A 16,272-nucleotide genomic window follows, 5' to 3' on the forward strand; every position below is an offset into this window, starting at 1 on the left:
TTTCCTTTGGGGTCCTTTAGAATTATGGGGAAAGGTAGTTCTGCCTACTTCCACATTCTGTTTCCTAACCACTTGCTCTGTTTTTGCCCTGCTTCCTGGCAGAAAGCCCCAAGGAAAGCTCAGAGCCAACAGGTTCACCAGCCCCTGTGATTCAACACAGCTCAGCAACAGCCCCGAGCAATGGCCTCAGCGTTCGCTCTGCAGCCGAAGCTGTGGCCACCTCAGTCCTCACTCAGATGGCCAGCCAAAGGACAGAACTGAGCATGCCCATACAGTCGCATGTGATCATGACCCCACAGTCTCAGTCTGCGGGCAGATGATGCCTCCCCTGGTGGAGAGGTCCCCAGCCAGAGCTCGCCCGACCGAGAGCCAAGAGAGATGTCATCTTATCCTCTCCCATCTGCCTTGGACACGGCAATGTAGGGGAGGGAATTGCGTGTTGTGAGTAATGGTCAGATGTGGGGCTTTTCTCACACAGTCATGTACGCTGACACCTGCACTAGGAGCCTCCCAGCCCCAGAGCCACATAGATCGTTCCCCCAGGGGGAGTTTCTGGTGTTCCCACAGCCAAAGGCCTTTATGGATGGTCCGAACAATCGCCCTGCCCATGCACGCGTACCTGTCTCTTAACACTAACGCTTGCACTTCTGGGATTCAGTTTCTCAGTTGCCTCTTGTCCCACCAAGCCATGGATGATACCTTCTTGATCCTTAGCAGCATGCCACTTCCTGCTCGGTAGAGGGAGGCTAGAGTTGACGGCATATCACTGTTGACCCATCCCTAGCCACCCCGTGGACTCAGGACTTTGTCTCCCAGTAGCTGCTTATTGGTCCCATTTTCCCCTCATAAATTCTAGTTAAAACATTGACTTACAGAGAGTGTAAGGTTACCTCTGATGTATGAAATAGCAGTATTTCCCAGCTCTTCCATAAACTTTAGCCCTTCTCCCTACCAGCCACCAAAAACAAAAAGAAATGAAACCTTAAAAGTTCTAGTACTTTCTCATTTATTTCAGAGCTATTTGGGTACCTCATTTTCTCTCTTGAGTTTTCCCAGTCTAGTGGTGGGGTCTTTTCCACTTCCCACTAAGCCTTAGCAACCTCATCTATGGCCTTATTAGATACCGCTCAGTAGCAAAGAGAAAACGCCCAGGATCTGACTGGCTGATTCCCTGCCCCTCCCTGCTCTATCCTCCAGGACAGAGAGGAACAATGTAGTTTTAAAGCTTGTTCCATCAGGTGACTGGATTGATGATGTTTTACAACAGTATACCAGCCAAAGCATACATACTCCTTTTGGTCATCTTTACACTCCTGTGTCTCTCTCTCTCTCCGTCCCCCTGCCTGCATCCCTGCCTCTGTCTCTCTTCTGTAATTGATTCTGATGCAGCCCTCTGGAAGCTGTCATGTGGGGGACTTTTGTGCACCCTCACTCCCCTCACCCCCATCTCTTAGCCTCACATGTCTATCTTCTTTTATGAGCAAGGGTCTTATATGCACAAATAATCCTCACTGGATCTACCTTCTTTCTCTTTCACCAGACTCCAAGCCTAGCCTCTAGGTCTCCTGGTTCTGTAGTGTTTCTTTCGCTCTTTTCTGCTCTCTGCCCCCTGGATGTGATGCTTCTCTGTAGTCTAAGCCCCAGGACTCTGAGGCATCCAAGTGAAGGTCCGGAGTGGTTTTCTTGAGTATGAGGTAGGTTGGAGGGAGGCGCCGGAAGGGGAGGTGGAATACTGATGTCCACCAAAGAGCCCTGTTTGTTGAAAGGTCCAACCTGCTGGGAAATTAGTGACTATTGCTCTCAGCCATTCTTACTTTGAAAAGCTGGGTTGCAGGGGGACATTTTTATCCCTCTTGCCCCTCTTTCTTCCCCATTAAGACTTCTCGTCTTCCTTTGGCCCTGAACTATGCAATTTCTACCAAGGCCATAGGAAGCAGTCCAGAGCCAGAGGCCTGTGGATAGATAGGTCAGCTTTAATAGCCCTTCAGTATGAATCCCTTCCAGTTGTCCCAGAGCCACTTTCTGCCATCTGCCCAAGCCAGTAATGTCCCTTTCTCTCTCTCTCTTTCCTACCTCCATCTTATACATGCATACAGAGTAACTGCCAGCTTCCTTTCTTATCTTCCAAAATTGGCTGTCAGAGAGGAATGAGGAAATGGTCTAAACTACAAGCTCCCTGTCTCCTCAGACTGATAAACTGGTGAGCCAGCCAGATGACATGTTTACTGCATTTGTTTTTAATTTCCCCTCCTGTGTTCAGAGCTGGTGCTGAAGAAGCTATACCTGGTGAAGAGAAAGGAGAGGAAAACATGGTTTTCTCATCCTCCCCCACCTAGGACCCAACAGGAATAACCCCTGAGGTGACTCAGACTAGCAAACGGCACGACAGATGGTCAGGATGCAGGTTACCACCTCCGGGGACTCTGCTTGCCTTTAAAACTTCACAGCCATACTTATGCTCAGGACATTTCCTTTAGATGGTTGCTCTCTGGGATTTTCTCCTGCCTTAGCTGTGTTTCATTTTTTTGTTATCTTGGTTTCCTGCTAGTAGCCTTGCCCTAAAGCTTGACTGAGTATATGACTCCTAAGGAGCCTTCATAAGACCCTTGGCTATTCTTCTTCCCCTTTTAGTCAAGTGTTCTTCAAGTTAAGAATCAGGTTGGCACTGCACATGTGTGCTGCCTCACTGCTTGACCTTGAGGGAAGTTGGAGTCCCTGCTGGTCTTCCCTGGGTAGGATGTCTAATTTATGGAGAGGGTCTTAATTTCTTAGTCCCCATGTCTAAGTCCTTATTTTATTTTCATCAGTGGGAAATTAGTCCTGGGGACCTGAGAGGCATTGGCAGAACCTTAGTAAAGCAGCAGTGAGATGTGGAAGGAACACGACAGGACCTCCCCCACCCCATCCAGCTCTCTTGTTGGTCCTTGGTCTCACTGAGAAGGCAGAGCAATTGCTTGAGCTGAAGCCTCTCCTGTAGTCAAGGAGAATGACACTTACCTTGTTAGTGCAGCCAACTGTGTGGCCGCTCGCCCCTGCTCCTTGCCTTCCAGACCCCTCTGAACCAGAACAAACATGGAGGGTGTCGCTTACTCCTTCTTAAGGACCATGGCCTCCCTGTGGGCCTAAGGGAGGGCACATTCTGAAAGGGGCTGGGAATGGGTTTCCCTGGTGGCTCAGATGGTGAAAGATCTGCAATGTAGGAGACCCAAGTTCTATGCCTGGGCCAAGAAGATCCCCTGGAGAAGGGAATGACTACCCACTCCAGTATTCTTGCCTGGAAACTTCCATTGACAGAGGAGCCTGGCAGGTTGTAGTCCGTGGGGTCGCAGAGTCAGACACAACTGAGCAACTAACACTTTCACTTTTAAGGGAAGACATTTTCTGAAAGGGGCTGGGAATATTGATGCCTTGGGACTTTTCTAAGTGAACACAGGACTCAGGCCTCGTACTCGCTTCAAGGACACAGCTGCTAGAGACGCAAGGCCATAGAGGAAGGGGCCAGAACCAGGTCTTCTGGTTCACAGACTTTATGCCACGTTGTCTTAAAGCTTGTTTAGAGTTGAAAAGTCTGAGAAAGCCTCCCACTCTATTAGGAAGGACGAGAAAGAGTAGGATCTCCTTTGCTTCATCTTTCCCTGTTGGTTGTACGTCCCAAATCTGGCTTCCTTTGGCCTCTGCTCCTCTCCTTGGCCCTAAGCCCTAGACTATACACTCTTGGTGGCAGTAAAGAGGAGATGGCCTAGCTGAAACGCATTTTGCTGCCTTCCCATGCCTGTTCTGTTGTTCCAGTTCCTTTCCTGATTTACTGCCCTCCAGCACCACCCATCCTGGTAGACAGGGTGCTTAACCATAACAACACCCCAATACAGCCTGAACCACCAAGCAGACACCAAAGTATCCCGCCCCTGTTTGCTCACACTGAGAGGCTCCTTGAAAGGTGCTAGCCCTGAGACGGCTCTTCCCCACAAAGATCCCATTTCTCTCTTAACTTCCTTCCCACCCCAAGTCATTATTTTTCAGTAATATTATACATTGTATACACAGGAAGGAAATGTACTCTTTTTTTTTTTTTTTAATGTCATAACCAGTCTGTTTAGAATCCAGTCCTTCTAGCTGTATATCACATATGCCTTTGTTGATACGCTCTTTCTGCTTTCTTTAGACTTGTTTGACATGGGTGGAGGGAAGAGCAGGACAGGTGAGGCTCCTAAGGCAAATTAAAGGATCCTGCACCCCCAATCCTACTTCAGCCTCCCACAACCCTAATCATTCCCTTCGTCGTAGAGAACTGATTTCTCTGTTTCCGCATGCACACATGCAGGTGCGCACAGGCCTAAATGCTCACCACCCAGGGTCAAGCAGGAGTGAGCATAGATGGTGCTGGCCAACATCCCCACCCTCCAGACCAGTTCATTCTTCTCTGTTTGGGGTAAAATTCTTCCCCGGAATGAGAAGGGCCTGGGGAGTGTAGGGCAGCTTAAGGCAGCTTACGTCCTTTGCAGATGCAGGTTTGTATCACAGCTGCTAGAGTTTCTCTTTTTAATGGGGGCTGGTAGCCTAGAGCAGTCTCATCAGCATTAACTTCTGGTGAGTGACGTTTTAGCTTAAAGAAATGGCTATGAGCACTAGCTTCACTGACTTTCCCTTAGGGCAGTGGTTCTCAGAATGTGGTCCGGGACCAGCAGGACCATCATCTGAGAACTTGTTAGACCTGCACGCTCGGGCCCCATTCCAGACATACTAAATCAGAAATTCTGGGGATGGGCTCCGACGAGCACTCAGAGCCATTCTCATACACACTGAAGTTTAAGAACCATTGCCTTAGGGGCAAGCTGGGAAATCCTCGTAGGGTGTACCATCCTCTGCCTTAGCACTAACATTTTTCCATTTTGTCCAGTCCCTCCCTCCACTGCCATTAAAACAATAACAGCATCACTCATCTCAAAATCTAGATTTGTCTTCCTTTACTTACCCCTAAAACCTGTCCTGCATGAATCCAGACAGGACTTGGCCCATATACTTCCTTGCAGATGGATTACTCCATGTTCTTTGTTACAGGAAGGACCAGCTGTCCTGTTCTCCCACCCACCCCACCCCCCAACACACCTTTCAGGCAGGGAGATGAGCCTCCAGCCCCAGCAGTGGAAGCCATAGTCTCCTGACATAGTATCTGTTGAAAAGAAAGCTGTGTGTATCTATGGTTATATCTCTGTTCATCTGTATATCTTTGACATGTAGCAACACCTCTCCATGTCATTAAGGAACTTGACTCTGGGTCTGGGTTTCCCCAGTCCCCAGTGGTAGACTTTGACAGGCAGGAGGATGCAGTGCTACAGGCTGTTTTGTTACAAAACTGTCTTCTCCCTTTCTCCCCCGACCCACTTCAGCATGATCCCTGTGAGCAGGTTCTCACAGTCTCCTGGGACGGGGCTGAGGCAGAGGCTTCGCTCTATTCTCCCTTCCCGTCCCGCCTCCTTTCCCCTCGCCACATAGCAGTTACCCCCAGCCATGCCTTCTCCCTCTCCCAAACTTGCCCTGACATATATTGTGCCTTATTTATGCTGCAAATATAACATTAAACTATGAAGAGAACCACTGTTCTGTCTGATGCTTCAGTAATCGACAAGTCCCATTCTTTCTGGGAACTCACTGGGCTCTCATGCCTGGATCTTCACTCTCCCAATTCTTAGGACAGAAAGGGCTGGCATTCGTATCCCTCCCTCCTTTTTATGCAGGGGACGACACAGCCTAGAGGAGGTGGGTGGTTTGTAGGAATTACATAACACACCAGAAGGCCCAGCTCTGTGCACTGCCCTGGGGACAAGGGCCCTCGGCATTATGGGAGCCCACGTAGAAAGAACCATGTGCTTTGTGTGGATGGAGATGAGATGATGTTGGAAGGCAGGTGAGGTGCCCTCTTAGACTTTCAGCATTCCCACTTCCCCACAATTAGAAAATAATAAGCCCTACCCTCAAGAAGTTTCCAGCATGTCTAGGAAGTGCACGAAGACTTAGACTTCTGTGATTCTCTGAGTCTATGAGTGTGGGAAGAAGCGAATCTAGAAATGAAGAGGTGGAGTTTCTTTAGAAGCAGATAAGATAGGTCACAAGAAAAACAGGTAGTGCTCAGGAATTGTGAGGAGGTGTGGGGCAGTCACTACCAGTGTCTTGTACCTATGTATTCCTTGATACCACAAATGAGGAGGGTGAGCAGGCTGAAGAAGCAGACTGGGAGATAGCCAGCTGCCTCCAGGGGAGTTTCCGGGAGGAGAGGTGATTTACATGCTGTTCACGGCTGATGTTTGGTACAACTGACACAAACAGGGAGCTCCAGTCTCTGGGAGAGCAGGAAAAGCAGTGTGGTCTTCACTGTGGTCAGGAGCACATGAGAATCCAGAGAGTGGGAAAGGAAGCTGCTGAAGGCCAAATACCGAAGCCAAGACTGAGGGGTTTTGGAGGCTGAGATGAAACTGAAAGCAGGACAGTTTCCCAAGTTAGAAAAATTAACCCATTCTAACTTCTCGCCAAAGGAGAGACCCATCACCTCCATCCTGGACACAGGAACCAGCTAGAACAGCTACTTTGTGAATCAGCCTCAGCTCAGATCCATTTGTAAGTGGTGATCAGAGAAATAACGGGATAAACGTGTTTGGGGAGCCCGCTCTGCTTGGTGGAGTACTAGATGCTTTGCATTCATCAAGTCACTTACCGTCCACAAGCGCTCTTGATAACAAATAGTTGCCTCCTGTTACGGATGATGAGGTTTAGGTTGAGACACTTGACCAAGGCACACAGTGAAGTGTTAAGAGCTGGATTAAAACATTTCAACCCAGGAGCTGCCTCTGCAGCACCCCACCCACCTCATACCCTGCTCCTCTGAACTTTGTCAGATAAGAACGGACAAGGACCTCAATACGGTGCACAATCCATTTCCCATGGAAAACCATCTACCCATGGACTTGATAGTTCCTTCTAAGAAGTGGTGAAACTATAAGATACAATGATGATGAATGTCAGGTTCTGTGCTTGGGACTATCCAGGAGACAAACCTTACAGAAAGGTGCACCCTAACTTAGGTTGCATGGATAGAAATGAGTATCTAGGCCATCCAGATCAAAACCTGCTTTCATCTACCTTTCCAAAGTGTGAGTTGGTTTCTAGATGCCTCAGTTTAAAGAAAGTGAATGCTTCCCAACTCTACAGAGTGGAAGAATCGCAATCTGTCTTCGAACATGGGAAAGGTTTGTAATGTGAGAGATGAGAGGTCCACTCAGAGTGGGGCAAACCCCTGGTGGAGGCCACAAGATGAAAGCCAACGCCTTGCAAGGATGATTCTGTCTGGACTTCTCAGGAGATGGTAAATTCTCCAGGACCGACCCAGATATGCAAAGACAATCACAGCTAGTGTTGTAAGGACCCCTGCTCTATGCCAGGGTTACCAAAAGTGTCTCAAATAATGTTCCCCTTTGAAAGTGCTTCTTTTTAATGCTGCCACGTTTTTTAAGTGAAGAAACTTCACTTACAGAGAGCTAAGCATCTTGCCCAAGGCTGATTCATAGACCCTTTATGTCATGACACCTCTCTGGCATCCACTAAAGAACCACACTGGTGGGGGTACTGAGGAAGGACTCTAAGATCAGAAGGGTGACTTGGAAGGGAATACTTCCTGAGAGGCAGTGACTGATGTTTCCTAAGGAGGATTCTGCCCCAATCGGTCAGAGGCAGAGCCAGGCAGAGGATGGGCTGACTAGAGGGAGGTGGACAAAAACAACAATCCAACCCCAGTATCCTGCCCCTGCCTTCCTGGGACTCTGAAATCAGGGCCATTGAACTCTTCTCCAGAGAAAGGAAATGGCCAGGCCGACCATGCACAGCGGCGACCACAGGGTGGCAGCAGTGCTTCAGCTGCAGAGCGCGGCTCCGGAGTCCGAAGTGGGGCTGGTCCAGGGCAGCGCTGGTGAAGACGGGTCTGCTACAAACATCTGATGCAATCTCCACTCTCTGGAGGCTCTGAAACCTCTTTGTCTGCTGTACCTCACTTTTCTCTCCACAGGCAAATCTCAGAGTACTGACTCCATTTTTAACCCTCCAAGAGGCATGCCTCTTGGGCCAGGAGGGCCAGGAGACCCCGCCTGCAACCTCCCTAGTCCCCAGATGGGATCACCCTGGCTCTTTACTCCTTCTTTTCCAGCACATGATGCCTAGCCTGACAGGGCTTTCTCTGTGTTTTATTCTACAAGCTAGCAAAGAGAGGAGGTGATCCATTGGAGCGCTCCAACCTGTTGAGGGATTGGGAGTTCTTGAAGGCCCCCCAGGGCTCTGACAAAGCATCTGCAATTAATGATGCTTCTTGAGCTCTGGAGACAGGATTTATGCATCTAATAAAGTCTATAACTCCAGGCTTAGGGGCTGGGACCGGAGGCTGAGAGCACGAAGTCCCACAGGGGCCGGGGAGGGGGGTCCCAGGCGGCTCTTAATGGAGCTGTGCATTTCCATTGCCTTCTCTAGATTCCCCCTCAGGCGGCTGTGGGAGGTGAGGAACAGGGGGACAGCAGGTATAAGAGGCGGGTGTGGCCACAGCAAGGCAGATGGCAGCATGGATGCCAGGCAGGCAGCAGCGCTGCTGCTGGTGTTGCTGTTAGTGACAGAGTGGAGCCACGCTGAAGGACCAGGGGGCCGGGATGGAGGAGACCAGATCTTCATGGTAAGTGAGCATGCCCGTCCCCTTCTCACCATTTTCCCGGACCTCAGCGTGAGACTTCTAGAGAAGGAAATGGCAACCCACTCCAGTATTCTTGCTGGGGAATCCCAGGGACAGGCTACAGTCCATGGGGTCACAAAGAGTTGGACACGACTGACTAACAACAACAGCTTGAGACTTACACTCCAGGTTCAAATACTCTGGCTGCCAGGGTCACTGGGTCCTCACATCTGAGGAAATGACTCCTTAGCCTCCGACAACTTGCCCTGGAGGTCACTCCCTTCCCCTTGTGATCTAAATGCCCAAGGCCCTCACCCATCTTCCTTCCCGGATGGCTCCATACCACAGGAGGAAGACAGTGGTGCCCACCCACCACAGGATGCCCAGACCCCCAGGTCGCTCCTGCGCTCCCTGCTCCAGGCCATGCAGAGACCTGGCCGGAGTCCAGCCTTCCTGTTTCAGCCCCAGAGGTGAGTCTAGGAGGGACAGAGGCAAGGCCAGGGCTGAAGGGAGAGGAGTGGGAGGAGAGGAGGAAAGGGGGGATCTGGAAGGACCTATAGCTGAGGGTGGATCTTTCCTAAGGTTTGGCAGAAACACCCGGGGCTCCTGGAGCAACAAAAGACTGACTCCTCGAGCTGGAGAAGGGCCGAGTTCCCCCTTTTGGAGCCTGGCTGCCCCTCAGCGCTTTGGGAAGAAGTGACATGTCATCCTCTGAGGTGTGCATGCAAGGCCCACACCCCAAACTGCCATGTATCCCCCGCAAATAAAGCTGTCTGGCTTCTGAATCCGTGTGCATGTGTCTGCATCTGCATGAGACATGGGAGGGAGCCCCAAGACAAGAGCCACAGCCTCCCCCACCTCCGCTAAACCCAACTCTCCAGGAACGCAGGCCATGGTGTGCCCAGACGTCAGTGCACCCACCAGAAAGGCAAACATGGGGACGTGTTGGGAGCAAAATGGAGGGGGGGGGGGTGCACCGGGGATGTGACCTGGCACTAACCCCCTCTGAGGCTGACCACTCAGGGAAACAGACCAGGACTGATGAATCCAAAAAGCAGCACATTTATTTGGGGCTCTAATGGGAGAGCCCCCAATTTCATTCCCCTTGGTCATCACCAGTTACATGACGGCAGAACCGGGGCCAGCTGAGGCCCTGTGGTCCCTGGCTCCTGGCCCTGTGCTCCCCTCAACCTGCAGTCTGTGTCAGAGGTAGAGGTGGCACCTCCAGGGGGTACCAGCGCTGGGCAGGCGCACAGGCCGGGGGCAGGAAGAGCAGGGAGCGGAGGCTGTGGTTCATGAATCCCACCGGGGCTTCACTTGCTGCCCGCCATGATCTTGAGGTACTGCAGGGCACGGCGCGCAGCCTCGCCACGGGCGGCCTCCCTGGTAGCGGCGGAGCCATGGCACACAGTGGCCGGCTGTGTGGACAGCTCCACCAGGCACTGGCGGAGCCCACTCAGGCTCAACTCCTCTGCAGACCGAGAGAAGAGGGAGGCAGGGTCGGGCAGGAAGGCAGCACTGAGACGGCCCATGTCCCTTTCATGCCCTCCCGAGCCCTCATTCCCATCCGTACTTGCTCTGGTCTAGTCCCCACCATCCCCCGGCCCCCCGACTAGCCATACCAATATCCAGGTAGCTGACATGGAAGGCCTGCTCCTCAGATAGCTCAGTGAGGACACTGCAGCAGGCAGGGCCCAGAGCGCCCAAGGAGCCCAGTGAGCAGCTGCGGAGGGACAGGATCTTCTCTCCCACCGAATTCCGCAGAGAATCCCAGGTGCAGCCTGGGCCCCGGTTCCGAAGTCCATCTAGGCGGGAGCCCACACCCTGACAAGACAGGGACGGGGGAAGGATGCAGCCAGGGGCTCTGAAACCAGGCACTGAAGAGACAGTCTACACCCAAGGAGAGAAAAGCCTGAAGAATGCTTCCTCCTGTTTGAGCCCCACCTGCCAGGCAATCCCTGGATTGTTTGGTCACTAAGTCGTGTCCGACTCTCCTGCAACCCCACAGACTATAGCCCACCAGGCTCCTCTGTCCATGGAATTTTTCAGGCAAGAATACTGGAGTGGGTTGCCATTTCCTCCTCCAGGGGATCTTCCTGATCCAGGGATCGAACCTGTGTCTCCTGCTTGGCAGGCGGATTCTTTACCACTGAGCCACTCAGGAAGCCCAACCCCTGTGTGGCCCCCTCTGATGACTAGAGTGTGGACCAGATGGTCAGGCAGTCTTCCTTATTCCAATAACAGAAGCCTACAGGTCCCTTGCCCTGGGCCAGCTCCCTCCCCCAAAGCACTCACCACGCAGGCCTACAGCTGAGGCTGAAAGGGGGCTCAAGAATCCCTGGGTCCAGAAGGAAAATGGGCAGAAGTAGGCCTGGGGCCCAGGAGGCTCACTTTCAAGTCAGACCCGAGTCCTCAGTGCCCTGCCCTGGCATGGAGGATGGAGCATGGGGCATGGCCCACAAGCCACTCACAATGGAAAAGTGATCGTCTTCGGGCTCTGCCTCGTTCCCGTCCCGGGCATCCAGAGGCACTGTGTGCACTCGAAGCAGCATTTTGGCCGCTGCGTTCCGCTTTGCCAGCTTTTTGGAAGTGCCACTGCCTGCACAGGGGAGAGGGCTGCTGAATTATGGTTCCCAATAGACCCATTGCTTCCACCCAGCTTAAACTTGGGCTGAGGGTCCCCTCAGTGGCTCAGGACCTGCCAGGCACCCGAGAACCTGGCCGGCCAGAAGAGGAGGGCAAGAAAGGGTGCAAGGAAGCAGCAGGCAAGCCAGGGTCTCAGCCAGGAGCGTAGAGAGAAGCTGGGAGCTGCCCATGGCCAGGGCTGGAGTGCTGCGGGGTAGTCACTACAAGCACTCCCCTCTGCCCAGTTACCAATCTCAATGAAACGCTCCACTCGGCAGGTCATAGTAAACTCTTTGCGGTGGGCTGGCCCAGACTCCTGGGTCACCGTGTACTCAGGCAACCGCCAGCCTTTCTGCACCACCAGCTCCTTGGAAGGGAGAAACAAGGGTGCGCAAGAGTGTGAGAGAGGCGTCCTCACATCCTCTCCCCCTCCCATCCTGGGAGTCTCAGGTTCCAGGCTAGAGGAGGAATAAAGGGAGGTGGGTGGGAAAAGCCCTCAGAACAGGGTAGCCACCCCCCACAGCTTCCCCTACAGCCCCGGGTACAAGCGAAGGCAGGCAGGCACGGGAAATGAGGGTGCAGCACACCTGCAGAGCACCGACCGGGTTGCACTCAGACTGCTGAGGGGAGACTGGGGGCTGCACCTCCATGGGCGAGCTCCTGAGGACAAAGGGCCCGAGGCCAAAGCTGAAGGGGCTGGCTCCTCTGCAGCCGCCCAGGAGTCCTCCGCCCTGCTCTTGTTTTCCCCACTGCCATCTCCCTGCTCCCCACCAGGCAGGCAGCTGTCTCTCCAAACATCAAGCCCGCCACCCCCTCCCCCTCCCCCTCCCCCCGGCAAGGTCTCCTCAGGTCCCAGGCTCATTCTGATTTTCTGGAACACTTGATCACCACCTAGACAGGACACTGGAGAGGAGGGTATATCCAGTCCCAGAAACACCTGATGGGACTCAAACACAGAACCATCACATGGCCAATTCAGAAGAAAACGGGACCAGCAAGACCTTTAACGTGGTCAAATACCATCCACATGGTACTGCCAGATTATAAATTACCTCCTGTCTCAAGAGCTTACCAGCTGGTGCAAATTCTTCAAACTCTGGTCCCCAACTATTCCATCCGCTGTTCACTCTCAGACTTCCTCATGCCTGACCAGCCTGGGTCTGAGGGCTGGGAGGCCGGGAGCCAGGACCCCTTTCCACCCTCCTCAGACAGTCAGGGGAGACAAGATACCTGGTTGGGACAGCAGATGGAGCGGGAGTAGCAGCCGCTGCAGCTGTAAAAACCGGCACGTCCTCAGGCAGCGACGAGTCTAGGGGAGAAAAAGAACTTCCCGAGGGGAAGGGGGCCTTTGATTCACACCCACATGGGGTGGTGGTGGGGAATAAAAGGTGGGGGACCCAGGTCCTCCTGACCTGCCCTCCCCTAAGAAAATCTCTTCCACTGAAGCCAAAAACTCAGGGAAGCTCAACCACCAGTTCCACCTGAGATCTTTTGGTGTCAAACCCTTGACGAAAAATACTAAAAAAAGTGGGAAAGGTGTTTCTTCCTACCCAAGAACTGTGGGAGCAAACAACACCAACCTGAGTGCGGAAGAGGGAACAACATCTTGCTGGAGAGAAGTATGTTGGGGAGCAACCCCCTCCAGCCTCAGCCTCCACCCCTCTCCCTCCCCAGGCCCAACCTGGGACCCAAACCACAGCGACAACCCCACACTGCAGCTGGCCACTGCCTCCCAGAATCCCTCACAGCAGCAGGAGCCCTGGAAGCATCCTGCTCGGGTTTCAGAGGAAGCTCTCAGGAAGCAGCCACGTCAAGGTAGTTCAGTGTCACCAAGCGAAGCCTATGGGGCAGAGGGGCTGACGCAAGGGCCTGGGTTCCTGACAGAGCCTCTAGGATCCTCGGCCGTTCCTCCCTCACCTGCTGTCCTCCAGGGCTGGCTCCAGCATGCTCCCCCCTTTGAGGTGTTTGAGGGCCACCTCAGCTGCCTTGTGCTTGGCTGCTTTCTTGCTGGGGCCCTGACCTGAGAGAGGGGGTGTGGGCAATACTGGAGGTCACTAGAAGGATGGAAGAGAAACCAGCATCCCACAGCCTCTCTCCTCGCAGCCAGAGGGAGTCAACCAAGCCCCATCTCACCAACCTCCCCTTGCCCAAGGCTGAAAATGTTACTCTAACTGCTGGAAGGAAGGGTCCTTATCTTTCCACAAGTTCCCCAATTCAAGTCATGCCAGGTAGAACTGACTGTCCTTGAGGTTAGCCACCTGGAAGTTTTTTCTCTGCCCTACTTTCCTCTGGGGAGCACTTTCTTTGAATAGAGATTGCTGGGAAAATAGAAAAAATGTAGGCTCCAGAGTCAAAGCCTGGTTCTGCCATCTACTAGGTTTGTGACCTTGCCCCAGCCATTGGATCTCTCTCTCTTGGTTTCCTCACATTCAACATGAAAATACTACCAGCTACATCACTGGATTCGACCAAGGTTTAAGATTAAGTGGGAACTTGATTAAGCACCTAGAACAGAGTCCAGCACAGCAGGCACTCACTTCCCCAAATGCTGCACTGAGATTTGATTTACCTCCTTTTTCCTCTAGGATGACAACGATCTGCCCGATCACTGTGGCAGTCCTGCTTGCTCCTCTAACTCTCCTAAGTCCTAGGTACCTCCTCACAGACCTGTTCTCCCAATCCAGTCAGTGATTTTTCCCCTAAAATCTCTCCTTCCCTCGCTGGTCTTGGAGAAGAGGACCATGAAGAGATTCCAAGTAATAAAGCCAATGGGGCCCTGTGAATGCACACCCCAGCCAGGCTGCCCAAGCCTTCCTCACCAGTGCAGCTGGTGTCGCCAACGGTGACCCGAAAGGTGAAATTAGGCTGGTGGGCTTGGCCCTCGGCTTTGAGAAGGTCGTACACGGGCGTCTTCCCTATTCTGGTCCCATACTCCTGAAGAAGGCTGATCGGGGTCTTGCCCGGGTTGGCTGCCAGCATTTGCTCTATACTGGGGGAGGGGCACAGACCCTTCATCACACCTCCCCTCTCTGCACCCACCTGGCCAAGCACTGCCATTATCAGACCCATGCACACTATGGGGAACATAGGGTCCAGGAAACCTCAGGCAGCCACTGGCTGGGTTCAAGTGGAGTAGAGGTGCAGGCTGGGAAAGCAGGGTCCACTGCCCCAGGGCAAGCGGGGAAAGCACTGTTCCTGTCTCAGTTAGGGCGGGGGATCCTGTACCCCAGTGCGGGTTGGAAGTGCATGTCCCCTGACACAGTGCAGGCCAGGAACCCAGTACCCACCAAATGCACTGAATGTCGGGGGCATAAAGCCCAGTGCCCCAGTGCAGTCTGGGAACCGGGCCAACCCCAACTAGCTAAAGCTGGAGGCAGTGGCCACGGCCGGGGTGCATGCCGGGAACCACGGCCCACTACCCCAGTGCTTGCCGGGAACAACCCTCAGGCCAGGTGCATGCTGGGGCCGCGCCGCTACTCCCTCCGCACCGCGCCAAGCTCTGCGCCCTGCAGGGATCGGTACCAGGCGGCTCACCTGGGCAGCCCGCAGCCCGTGGTAGTGCCGGAGCCTTGCTCCTCTTCACTCATTCCCTCCTCCGTCCCCGCAGGCGCCACCGTGACTGCAGCCTCCACGCGCCCCAATACACCGCCGACGAGCTAGGGCCGGGGCCAAGCCCCAAGTCGCGGCCGGTCGGGCCCGCCGCGGGGCATGCTGGGATATGGAGTCCCCCACCCACCGGACTCTATGAGTCTCCATCAGGAGGGGAGCTATCCGCCCCACAACCCTCCGCGTGGTTCGTTCAGGCAGGCAGCACCGCCTTCTGGGAGGAGTGGACCCTTCCACTGTCGCTTTCCGAGCTGAGGGTGGTTTTTTTGTTTTTAACAACGTCCCGCCTCCTTCCTTCCGTGTCTCCTCGCCCCACGGCTGGGGCTCGGGGCATGCGTACGAGTAGAGTGGAAGTGGCTGGGGGCGGGGCAGTAAGGGCGAACACGAGCCTAGGAAGGTGGGGAGGGAATGCTTCGGGTACCGAGAAAACTACAGAACCCAGGAGCTCGAGCACCATCTTTGTCGCAGCTGGCAGGCAGCATGCGCGAAAAGTTTCGCGGCATAATTGGCTATTCCCGATTTTGCGTGCCCGCTCCAGGTGGATTGCGATTGGTTACCTCATCTAGAGGGGCGGGGACAATGGAAGAGTCAACCCTCTTGACTCCGCCTCTTTCTTGAGAAAAGGTTGTGATTGGCCCAGGTGAGAGGCCGCTGTCGGTTGCTGACTCTTTGCAGTCTGGGAGGGTGGGCCCTGCCAGGACGCGGGAGGTGACTATTTTCTGCCCCTCTGAGCTGGAGCAGTTGTAAATCCTCGTGCACCTCAGTCTCAGTTAGCCCTCAGCCTTTGGCCTAATCCTCTGGCTCTCGGGCATTCGTCTTACAGAACCTGCTTCTTTTTCCTGTGTTGTCCTTCACCACCCTTCTCATTAATTCTGCAGCCTGTCGATTTCCGCTTATCTTCTAAAGCCTTTTTAGAATCGACCTACACCTTTTCCCCTTACGCTAGGAGATACCCTCCGGGGCCTGAGAATCAAGCTATAAGGGACAAGATTAGAAGGACTAAGGCACACAGTGGTCTCATTCCTTCTGCCTGTGTCCCGGGTCTCAGCTAAAGAGAGGGCAAGAGAGAATTCTGGCCTCTTAAGATTAATCGACTAATCTGTGAGGAACAGAACCCGTATTTTTGAGTCCCAGAGTTCTATTTCCTCCTCGCCAAAGTCTCACAGCCACTGGCGTGAAAGATGTAGGGAAATTTTTGTGACCTTGGAGAGAAAGAAATCACGAAAAATGTCTGTCTGACTCTAATGAGGATTCTGGGAATGGGTCAGAGACGAGATGGGCTTGCTCCGTACGGGGCTAGAGGTCCGATAGAATCTTGGAATAAAAACGAGGGGTCATCC

General features: G+C 53.4%; 3 protein-coding genes across 10 annotated transcripts in view; 2 read left to right on the forward strand and 1 right to left on the reverse strand.

Annotated features, from left to right (window-relative positions):
• Nucleotides 1–5,596, forward strand: part of LOC110138240 (cyclic AMP-dependent transcription factor ATF-7) — a 91,464-nt gene extending 85,868 nt beyond the window's left edge. For all 6 annotated transcript variants that reach the window (XM_020895106.2, XM_020895111.2, XM_020895108.2 and 3 more), the window contains one exon: nt 103–5,596. In XM_020895106.2, the coding sequence (XP_020750765.1) occupies nt 103–320 (218 nt within the window). In that variant the 3' untranslated portion in view covers nt 321–5,596. The remainder of the gene's footprint in view (nt 1–102) is intronic.
• Nucleotides 5,597–5,688: 92 nt separating this feature from the next.
• On the forward strand, nt 5,689–9,486 carry NPFF (neuropeptide FF-amide peptide precursor). The gene is made up of 3 exons (XM_020895112.2): nt 5,689–8,704; nt 9,050–9,171; nt 9,284–9,486. Exons 1-3 carry the CDS (start codon nt 8,477–8,479, stop codon nt 9,399–9,401), a joined length of 468 nt encoding a protein of 155 aa, XP_020750771.1. The 5' UTR covers nt 5,689–8,476; the 3' UTR covers nt 9,402–9,486.
• Nucleotides 9,487–9,740: 254 nt separating this feature from the next.
• TARBP2 (TARBP2 subunit of RISC loading complex) lies at nt 9,741–15,268 on the reverse strand. Of its 3 annotated transcripts, none has more exons than XM_070454359.1 (9): nt 14,861–15,260; nt 14,146–14,315; nt 13,244–13,346; nt 12,557–12,652; nt 11,914–11,986; nt 11,576–11,693; nt 11,173–11,300; nt 10,324–10,525; nt 9,741–10,172 (listed from the first exon to the last, which is right to left on the reverse strand). In XM_070454359.1, exons 1-9 carry the CDS (start codon nt 14,911–14,913, stop codon nt 10,015–10,017), a joined length of 1,101 nt encoding a protein of 366 aa, XP_070310460.1. In that variant the 5' UTR covers nt 14,914–15,260; the 3' UTR covers nt 9,741–10,014. The 3 variants fall into 3 exon arrangements, with proteins under 3 accessions (XP_070310460.1, XP_070310461.1, XP_070310462.1); XM_070454360.1 differs by lacking the exon at nt 14,861–15,260 and adding an exon at nt 14,614–14,735; XM_070454361.1 differs by lacking the exon at nt 13,244–13,346 and having other exon boundaries at nt 12,557–12,635; nt 14,861–15,268.
• Between the last annotated feature and the right edge of the window lie 1,004 nt (nt 15,269–16,272).

This window comes from Odocoileus virginianus, chromosome 24 (genome assembly GCF_023699985.2).
Source record: "Odocoileus virginianus isolate 20LAN1187 ecotype Illinois chromosome 24, Ovbor_1.2, whole genome shotgun sequence".
Classification (NCBI taxonomy): domain Eukaryota; kingdom Metazoa; phylum Chordata; class Mammalia; order Artiodactyla; family Cervidae; genus Odocoileus; species Odocoileus virginianus.

Bases quoted from the DNA above. Each gene is read 5' to 3' on its own strand.
- NPFF (XM_020895112.2), top strand. From the start codon at position 8,477: ATGGAGCTGTGCATTTCCATTGCCTTCTCTAGATTCCCCCTCAGGCGG. The intron at 8,705-9,049 runs GTAAGTGAGCAT...TCCATACCACAG, and splicing joins GAGGAGACCAGATCTTCATG to GAGGAAGACAGTGGTGCCCA. The intron at 9,172-9,283 runs GTGAGTCTAGGA...ATCTTTCCTAAG, and splicing joins TTCCTGTTTCAGCCCCAGAG to GTTTGGCAGAAACACCCGGG.
- TARBP2 (XM_070454359.1), bottom strand. From the start codon at position 14,913: ATGAGTGAAGAGGAGCAAGGCTCCGGCACTACCACGGGCTGCGGGCTG. The intron at 10,526-11,172 runs GTGAGTGGCTTG...CTGTCTTGTCAG, and splicing joins AAGACGATCACTTTTCCATT to GGTGTGGGCTCCCGCCTAGA. The intron at 10,173-10,323 runs GTATGGCTAGTC...CTCGGTCTGCAG, and splicing joins TGTCAGCTACCTGGATATTG to AGGAGTTGAGCCTGAGTGGG.